This window comes from Meleagris gallopavo, chromosome Z (genome assembly GCF_905368555.1).
Source record: "Meleagris gallopavo chromosome Z, MGAL_WU_HG_1.1, whole genome shotgun sequence".
NCBI lineage: Eukaryota > Metazoa > Chordata > Aves > Galliformes > Phasianidae > Meleagris > Meleagris gallopavo.
In genome coordinates, this window is record NC_139435.1 from 33764153 (window position 1) to 33774447 (window position 10295).

General features: G+C 43.2%; 1 protein-coding gene across 1 annotated transcript; it reads right to left on the reverse strand.

Moving 5' to 3' along the window:
• Positions 1 to 2768: 2768 nt before the first annotated feature.
• On the reverse strand, positions 2769 to 7907 carry RPS6 (ribosomal protein S6). The gene is made up of 6 exons (XM_010725698.4): positions 7757 to 7907; positions 6881 to 7012; positions 5799 to 6009; positions 5069 to 5215; positions 3529 to 3686; positions 2769 to 2906 (listed from the first exon to the last, which is right to left on the reverse strand). Exons 1-6 carry the CDS (start codon positions 7760 to 7762, stop codon positions 2811 to 2813), a joined length of 750 nt encoding a protein of 249 aa, XP_010724000.1. The 5' UTR covers positions 7763 to 7907; the 3' UTR covers positions 2769 to 2810.
• Positions 7908 to 10295: the final 2388 nt, after the last annotated feature.

Below are 10295 nucleotides of genomic sequence, written 5' to 3' on the forward strand. Positions count from 1 at the left end.
TGAAGTCTCAATTATTCAACTGTTTGGCAGAATTTAATCTTAATGCAAGTTCAGCCTAGAGTTCTGCAAAATCAGACTTTCACTTGCCTTTTGGGACATCTTAATGAATTCTTAATGGTGGGAAAGAGCTAGAACAGTTGAAGCAGGACAGAGAGAGAAAAAAAAACACCCAGATTTCTAGGACCATAGAATCATTAGAGGTGGAAGCGACCCTTAAAGGTCATCTTGTCCAAATGTCCTGCAATGAACAGGGACACATACAGCTTCATCCAGCTGGACCTTTAAGTGTCTCCAGGGATGGGATATCCACAACCTCTCTGGACAACCTGTTCTAGTCCCTTACATCTGTTTGTTTTTTGTTTTCAATAATAACAAACAAAAACAAAATCACTCAAATAGCTCCATCTATCTCCTGTCCTGAGGACTCCACAACTTGATGCAGTATTCCAGGTGAGGCCTCACCAGTGAAGATTGGAGGGTCAAGATCACCACCTTGCTGCCCATGCATCTTTTGATGCAGCCCAGGATATGGTTTGCTTTCTGGGGTGTGAGGGCACATTGCTGACTCATGTCCAGCTTCCCATCCACCAGTACCCCCAGGTTCTTTTTGACAGGGCTGCGCTCTAATGTTACATCGTCCAGTTTGTACTGATAGCAGGTATTGCTGTGATCCAGTCGCAAGATCTTGCACTTGGCTTTGCTGAACTTCATGAGGATCTCCTGGGCCCACTGCTCAAGTCTGGGTCTCTCTGGGTGGTATCCCATCCCTTGGGTATGTTGACTGTACCACACAACTTGGTGTCACCCACGAGCTTGCTGAGGGTGCACTCGATCCCACTGTTGATTGAGGAGGTATTAAGCGTGTTGGTCTCAGTACCAGCCCCCAAGGGACAACACATCACTGATCTCCATCTGGAACTTCAGCCACTGACCACTGTGGGTACCATTGTCTTGGGCAGATTTTGTTTATAAGAGAAGATGGCTCTGAAGTACCATAAACAAACCATATATACATAAGACTAGCATAGCTAGAGAAAAAAATTGTAAAACAGGCTGAAGGAGGCAGAGGCTGTGTTTACAGGGAAGATATGAACCATGGCTTTGTAATTAGTTACTGCTCTCTGCTCACCAGGAAAAGCATTGTTCATCAGGTACATGAGAACAGGATCGTGACTGCAGGTTACTAAACACTTGCTGTGAGGTCTGTTTATTTCACTGATGATCCTGAGTTGGATTTCACTTGCTTTCAGTGATGCACCCTTGCAGATCACAAGAGATGCTGGCAAGTCTCCTACCTCCTATTTTCATGTTTAGGTTCTAAATAACGATGAATAAATATGACACTGAGATGAAATTTGAACAGTAGATGTTGCCAATTACTCACAAGTGCTTCATGGCTTTCTGATTGAATGTCTTTCAAACGCTTTCCCTTATGGTGGCCAGTTCATTAATCTGCTAGTAAAAATAGCAGAACAAGACACCTAAACAAACGAGAATGAATAACAAGAGCAGCTTGTGGAGGTCATCAGGCGTTGGGAATTGTAAGAAGTTTGTCTTTCGACCATTTCTTTTATAACCTTGTTAGCACTAAGACTTTGGGTTGCTTTTTTTTGTTCGTTCACAGATTCTCTGCCATCTTCAGTAATGTTGTTTGCTAAAAATTTTACCCCTGCAGAGGAATAACCTCACGTACCAGCATGGGCTGGAAAGCAGCTTGGCAGAAACCCCCTAGGGTTCCTAGGGGATACCAGCATCACCATGACTGAGGAACATGCCTTTACATGAAAGACAGCAATTCTAACACAGGCAGAGGTGGACAGTGGTGATCTCTCTGTGCTACTCAGTGCTTGTGAGAAAGGGCTGAAATCTGGGACTGTTCAGCCTAGAGAGGATTCAGAAGGCTGGATGAGGAACATCTCATTTGGTGCTATCTCCTGAGGCAGCAAGGGGGAATACACTGCTACAGTTCCCTGTGGTGCTTTGCTGGGGTGATTTCACAGATAGCTAAGCTCCGCTCTCTCACTTCCAAGTACAACCCTGCGGCAGTTACTGTGTGAGGAATGACCTCAGTTCCATGGTTGTGGAGATCCAGGTAGCAATAGATCAAGTTGTACCCAAAGTCTATTACTTTCCTGAAAAGTCAGGTAACTATTTCACAGCTGAGTAGATACTGACTATTTGAGGGCTCCTAAAAATCTCCTTGCCGCATCCTATTCCAACATCAGTTAATTTATATGCCATCACAGCAGAATTCCTGTAAGACTGATTGATCTCCACGAAATACAACCTAGATATATTCTAAATAGATGCAGACTACTAGGATTAAGTTAAAGAGTGAAATTATTAAATGAAACATTTCAGTAGATGGCTTACTAATTCTGTGTACCAGTACTGATTTAAAGAGCAAAATGGTGAAATATCTGCACTTAACTCTTCCAAGAATCACCTAAGGCAGTAGAGTTTACCATATACTCAAAAGCAAACAGCTTTCTCCCTCACCTGGAAACACTATTTAATGCTTAACTCTGGGAAAAAAGCAAACCACTTCTGAAACACAAAATCAGGTTTTGTTCTAGGAGGTAAATCTTGCTTCTAAAGATCCATACGTATGCACGAGGTAAACTGCAGCTTTTCACAAAAAGCATTACAAGTTCTTAAGAAGAACAGACTGAGCTTCCATATAGGTCTGAATGCTGCAGTTAGTCCAGACTACCATTTATTTTAAGACATAGCCAGGAATTATATTCACTGGAGGTCTCACAGTAAAATTTAACCACAAAAGGGTTTTATTTTCAGTATCATGTACATCTTTACTTCTGACTTGACTCAGATTTAGATGTAGAAGCTCTCAATGAAGAAAGCCGGCGTCTCTTAGCAATCTGCTCCTGGCGTTTTTCCTTGGCCTCCTGAAAAACAAAACCGTCAAGAAATGTGTTGGGCATTATCAAGCACATAAAGAAAATCCAGCATTAAACTCCTCCCAGACCAGAAGAATTCTATAAGTACCAAACCTGTGCAGACCTGCTGTTTTCATACAGATCAGTGTCCAAAGTAACAGTGGAAATATTAATGAAGAATTCAGGACATACAAGAGGTCTGTCTACCTTCTATCACAATCTGGAAGTCACAAAACACTCAGTACTGTGCTAAATATCCTAGCAGTATTACTTCAGCCATCACTGTTGCTTTACATTCAAACACAAACTTTGGTTTCTAACAGAGCATCCTAGTCAGATTCAAATTAATTTGAGCTAAAATTCATACTGCAAAAACATATCATTATCATGGGATATAACTGCCCATTATTTTCTTCAAAATTAGCTCTCAGAAACAGATCAGACTCATCAACTCAACTGCTTTCCCAGCACTGGCAAAAGTGAATAGCAACTTTCACAAAGTTGTTTGCTAGAAACATTCACACTTGCATTCAGATACCAGTCAAAGTTATCTACAGTACATTTTTAAGCGTATAAAATGCCATGATTCTCAGATATGAGATAACAGCCATGTTATGAGGGGTACACGCACCTTCATTCTCTTTGCCAAGAGCTTAGCATAATCTGCTGCCTCCTCCTTGTTCTTCTGAGTGCGTTGCTTTTTCAGGGCAATACGTCTGCGCTTGTGCTGCAGAACTCGAGGAGTCACTAGTCGTTGGATCTTAGGAGCCTTGGTCCTGGGTTTCTTGCCTTAAAAGAGTTATTTATCAGTTGTGTGACAAGCTATTTTCCAGAGAGGATATAAGCCCCTCTAGCCACTGTAAAACAGCACATTCCACTAACTAACACTTACTATCACTAACTCTATGTGACCCAATCGTCACACATAGCATTAAAAGACTACAGTCTTAACACTGATCTGTTACCAGCAGGGAAACACTAAGTAGTACATCTCTGAATTCCTGCAGTTTTGTGGAGATTGAAGATACCTTGCTTCTTAAAATACCTGTCAGAAAACATTTTTCCTACACCGAAAACATTTTAATAATTGGGAAAGTTATCATCTCAATTCCAGAGCAAGCTTTCAGAATTCTACTACAAACAATACACACTGTTGGGCAAACGAAGGCAATGGCAGAGCCTTTATTTGAGGAATAGGTGCTATAAAAAAAAAATATATCCATGAGGAATCAACTCACCCCTCCCAATAACAGTCTGGAGAAAAGGATGAGCTGAGGAATGTGACCCTATACCCCTACACTGCAGCAGAGAAGGATGGGGAGAAAGGGGACCCACGCAGACTCAAATGGCACAGGAAGTATCATGGAGACAGAATGGGTGGCTCTAAACCCCCGCCCCACCTCCACCTGCTGCAGGAACTCACATAGCTCACCCATCGGTTCAGGCTGTGATCTTGGAATTCCACTACACATACACATCTGTAACATTTCACTACTCAATCCGGCTTAACTACAGTAGACACAAGCACTGTCTTATGTCGACAACAATCACAGTCTTTAATAAACTACAGTTCCACTGATGCAGAAAATAAAATTTCACTCTTCAGTCTTTTTCCTAACAAGCTTACATACTGCCAATTCTTTATCATGTTTATTATTTTAAAAATCCTTATTGTTTTTGTTACCTGATCAAATGCAACAGAAACATATATTACATGCTCTAAAAACAGATGTGTAGGAAGCAGAACACCACCCTCTCAAGAAAGGATAATTCTGTAGCTTGTTCTAAGCACTGGGGAAAAGTCTTAACAGTACCTACTATACAATCCTGCTCTTCTCCTCCACCTAATGTACAACTTTCAAGGACATTCTACTTCAAATTAGTCCTTAGTTTATTAAAATTGCTTTCAGAATATTAGAACAAATAGTAATGACACTATAGTCTGTAAAACATTTAGACTCAAACTGCACTGAAGCAGACTGAGAGAAAAGTGGTGGGATGCAAATGAGGGAAAAAGGGGAATGTCTATTTCTTTAAATTAACAGCTGACAGAGCTTTAATACTATGACAGTAAACCCCCTGCTGTACTAATATACATCATTCATTTCATGAAACTCAGTATCCGCTGAAAATGACATACAATCAGAGTGCTGTAAAACCTGAGCTCTTACCCTCTTTGTTCAGAGGTTTCCTCACAACATACTGGCGAACATCATCTTCCTTAGAGAGATTGAACAGCTTGCGGATCCTGCTAGCTCTCTTGGGACCAAGACGACGAGGCACAGTTGTGTCTGTCAGCCCTGGAATATCCTTTTCACCTTTCATAAAGCAAGTTTAGGTATGTTAAATAATCCTGCATCTACTAAACATCTCTTAAATTGTAGTTGCTTTTTAATTTAAAATGCATTATAAAAGCAAGATGCTATGAGGGCTGCTGCTAAAGTAATGCCTCCTATTTTACTGTATTTGCTCTTGCTCATTGCTGATGAAAATGTATAGCTAATGGTGGTGCCTATGTTCAAAAGTCGCATTCTGTAGCTGACAACTTGCTCTATCAAATAACGTTATTGTGGTCTTTGGATCTGTTGTCATTTCCATGGAAAGACATAGGAAGCATTACTTTCTGAGCAGCTTAGGTAGTTAGATAATATCTGGGGTACACCTGCCAGTAGTACGACCTCTGACTGCACTTTCTGATTAAATGCAATAATGTTGTTGTGATAGTGAAAATATTTTGGTTCCCAGTTATCAGTTTTAAAAGATACAATACACTGTTCAGAAAGAACTTCAATGTGTAGTTAGACTGTTAAAACTGAGACAGTTTGTATTCTACAGAATTTTACAGCCACTAGCAAGCAGGTTCTTTCCAGGGGCCTACTTCTATCTACTGCTTCATCTTACCCTTTTTCACAATGACCAAGTTCAGAACACTCAAGTTGGCATCAACAATGCAACCACGAACAGATTTGCGTTTTCTCTCTCCAGTTCTCCTGGGGCGGTAGCAGGAGTGGCCCTTGCTGAGCAGAAGGCGGACACGTCCATGAGTAAGGACACCCTGCTTCATAGGAAAGCCTTGTTTGTCATTGCCACCGCTGATCCGGACAACATAGCCCTGCAGAAACAGAGAAATACACCTCTTAGTTGCTCACATCCCTATCAGTTCAATAAGAACAGGCAGAGATGACAACATCCTGTTTCTAAGCAATGCTGTACCATTAGAAATGTTAGTGTAACTACAGACACTAAATATTTATTTAACAAACATCATTTCAACAGTTCAGGCTTTTTACTTAACAGAGACATGAAATGTGTCTTTACATACCCCAAGTAGCATTTATTGCCTCTTCAAAAATGTATCCAAGCAGCAAATTCTTATTTATTACAAGTTAGCATAAAACATATCAAACTAAGCCCTGACCCTTCCTTCCAACTTTTTCTTCTCCTTCATACTGAATCTAACCAAAGTCTGTTAACATTACTAACTGCATATATGCATACAACAGAAGAGTTTCTATTAAAGAGGCAGGGGTAAAAAATAGCTTTTATTGCTTTCCTTGAGGAGACAGCAGCAACAAATATCAGCTTATTCAAGCTCAGCTGGATTGCCCATATTGACATTTAGCTAGTCCAAACCTATCTGTCAAGCTCAACATGCCTTTTCTCATGTGCACTCAACAGTTTAAACACTCTCTGAACTTGTTCAGTATACAATTAAGGCTTCTGTGGTACAGTCTTCATTTGTCTTGAATGCTGGTAGGGTACCCAAATCAAGAGCAGAATACTATTTAAAAATCCAGCAAAACAGTCTAACAGATGCGGGTTTAAAAAAAAAAAAAAGAAAGAAAAGAACAAATCAGCCTATTCATTAAATTTAATATACAAGATGCTTTCAACATCCCTGCCAGATGTGTAACACAGAATACCCTATCAACTGGAAAACTTACACAACTTGACTGCACCTGATACATCTTTCTGACTCTTACCTTCCACTCCTCGCCAAGAGAATCAGCCGCAACCTCCGTGGCCATCCGCTTCTCATAGAATGTTCTCAGCTTGCGCTCATCATCCACTTCAATAAGCTTCTGGCAGCCAGTGGCTGGGAAAGAGATGTTGAGCTAACAGCAGGAAAAAAAATAATAAATGATTGTTGAAACTTCTCATGTGATATTTGCCGAGAAAATCAGCATTGAACTGCTGCTGGCTTCACCTTGACATTTCAAATCCAAAAGCTTCTATTTGCTTACTAGCAATAACCTGTTACTACTATCCTCTGCCCCCTACAACTATCTTCACCACAAATAGAGCACTATGCCCTATAAACTGATTGCCACCAAGCAAAGGACGGTACAAATAACAGAAAGCTGTACTCCGTTCCTCACATTTTTATTATTAAAGAAACAACACAGGCAACCTGAAACATCCGTGCTATACCTTTCCTCACCTGTCTTTCCCGAGGGCTACCTGCAGGGCCAGTAGCCTCGGGGGCAGCTGCCTAGCACTTCCCCAGAGAAAGACCACAGGAGCAGGCCCAGCTCCAATACCTCCTCGCTGGGCCTCCGCTGCTGCCAGTGCGAACCTGCCACTCTTGCTCGCCGTAAGGAATCCCATAACAGAGCGTCTCGACTCATAATCCAAAGCCCGCAACCCAGGAAGAGGCCCCAACATGGGGCACGGAGCCGCGCGGCCGCCATCTCGAAACACCCGCAATCCACCGTCATCCAACCCACAGAGCCGCCCCGATCCCACTGCAGCAGCCCATCGGGCCCTATCAACAGACCCAGAGACAGCGTCAGGCTCATTTGTGGCACAGGAACCCAGTCGCCCTGCAGCACCACCTCGGCCGCCTCCACAAGACTCACCTTCATCCTCGCCGACCTGCGCCGCCGCACAAAAAGGCCGCACTTCCGCCTGCAACCCGCACATACACTCGCCAAGCCTCGCGAGAGTGATCCGCCGGCGCCGCGCCCGCCCTCAAGTGATCGCGGCTGTCCAATGGCGAGCGAGGTCTCTCTCCAGGAGGCGTGGCAGGAATCAGCTTCCGGTCCGTCAGTGCTAGGCTATGGTCGAGCTGCTTCCGGCTGTCGTGAGCGCAGGTTGGGGCGGTCGTTGAGCAGCGGGGTGCGGTGCCGCCGTTTTGTCCCAGAAAAAACTCCAGGCCTGCCTAAACCTCGGCACTGCCGCAGGCGCGGGCCGACGGGCAGCTAAGTAACAGGACGATGTGGGGCAGCCCGGCCTCCTAAGCGGGCACGTAGCTGCATGCTCACTGCAACTTGTGTAACTGCCCCTTGTGGAGACTGAGCGGATGGCTTTGCTAATTGTTAGAAATGTACTTCTTTCCTTCCACTTCGTGCTTTTGCTTTCCAAACTTCAGAGTTTCGGCTAATGTGACTGTATCCACTGTGCAAAAGAGTTCAAATTTAGCAACCATACTATCTGCTTAGAGCAGGAAAAGGAGAAGTCCAGGGCTGGTGCAACTGACAAACCACAGCCGGAGTCTCCAGGAGTTGCAAGCAGCGTGCTTCCGGGAAAGGGATTGCTTAAAGGAACTGGGAATACTGGAAAAGCTTAAGTGTCTTCAGGGAAGCAAAAACTTGCTCTAGAGAGAGCTTGCAGCATTTGAAAATCTGTAACAGAGATTATCCAACTGACACCTAATTCCAAAATGTGGAGCATGTCTGTTCTCAGGTACAGATACTCTCCAATGTTGTTAAAAAATGATTTTTTTTTTCCAATAAAACATGTGAATGACACAACCAAAATCCTAGAGTGACAGCCTGCATCTTTAGGAGAACAATGCTAGCTTACTGAACAGTAAGACACAAAATAGCATGATTTTATCACTCAGGTATATGGATGAAAATGGTATTTCTTAGCAATTTTCACTTTGCCTCATGTTGTTTAGGAAGCAGAGAGGAAAAGAGCACAGTTATTTGGAGAAGCATTACACACAGCCTTAGCATTACACTTTTGTTGACACAGTGTTTGAAAACTAGAAGATTTGAAGAATTGAACTATTGACTATCTACATACTGTTAGCAACTGGCAGGACAATGTGGCTAGCAGGCATGATACATAGGACACTAAAAAGATTTTTAGGACTGCATTGATGGCTAAATCATGTGAGCAACTGGCTGACTGCTGTCAAATACTGCTGCATGGGGAATCCAACAAGTGCCGTGAGAGATCTTCAGAGGAAAATCCTGCCTTGCATCTATGTCATACAATTAGATTGTCCAAAGAAGGGCAACAAAGCTGGTAAAGGGTCTGGGGCACAGTCTTTTGGGGGGCACCTGAGGGAATTGGGATTATTTAATGTGAAGAAAAGGCTCAGGGAAGCCTTACCACTCTCTACCATTGTCTGAAAGGAAGCTGTAGCAAGGTGAGGGTTGTGTTCCCAAGCATCTGGTGATAGAACAAGAAGTAATGGCCTCTAGTTGCACCAGAGGATGTTTGGATTGGATATTAAGAAGAATTTCTTCTCTAAAGGAGTGATGAGGTATTGGAACAGACTGCCCAGGGAAGCGGTGGAGTTACCGTCCTTGGAGGTGTTGAAGTAAAGGGTAGATGTGGCAGTGAGGGACATGGCTTAGTGGACATGGTGATGGGTTGATGGTTGGACTAGATGATCTTAGAGGTCTTTTCCAGCCTTGATGATTCTGTGATTGGGAATCAAGATGTCTTGCTCCAATTTATAGCTTACACTTTATATCGTTTCTTTAGTATTCCATTCAATTTTACTTAAAATAAGAAAAAATGCCTTTTTCATTAAAGACAAACAATGCAGTCACAGTGTCTTGAGTTGCTAGATCTGTCCTAGAACTGAACAGTTGATATGGCTGAAACGGGAAATACCATCATTGTGTGCAAATTGTCTTCTCAGGGGGAAAGACCAGGTGTTCCTGCACACAGACCAGCTTCCACTTAAGTGTGCTTCCGTTAAAAGGCAACCTGGCCAAGGCCTGGCCTGAGTAAGCCAGAAACCTTTGCTTCAGATGAAGTAGTTGAGTTCCAGAGGCTTGCTCTCTTCTGCCTGTCTGGTGCACTGTCTGTGACTACAGGGAGAGACAGACGGACAGTGGGAAGTGTGTGTGTGTGGATGTGAATGCTGGGCCAGCTGGTGTACCATCTCCAGCCTAAGAACCTGGAACTGCCTGCAGGAACGCATCTAGAGTACCGTGCTCAGTTCAAGAAAGGAAGCTTCTTGAGCGTCCAGCTGAGGGCGACAAAGATTATTAGAAATCTGGAGCATCTATTTTGTGCGGAAAGCCTGAGAGACCCGGGTCTGGGTAAGTGGCTTCTCCCACAGAAGAGAGGGGATCTCATCACTGCTTATAAATACTCAAAATGCAGGAGTTCAGAGGATGGTGCAGCGAGATGGTGCACCGGGCTCTTTTCAGC

Coding starts and splice junctions, on each gene's coding strand:
- RPS6 (XM_010725698.4), bottom strand. Junction 3,687..5,068: donor GAAACCTCTGAACAAAGAGG/GTAAGAGCTCAG, acceptor AACTCTTTTAAG/GCAAGAAACCCAGGACCAAG. Junction 2,907..3,528: donor TCTTGGCAAAGAGAATGAAG/GTGCGTGTACCC, acceptor TTTGTTTTTCAG/GAGGCCAAGGAAAAACGCCA.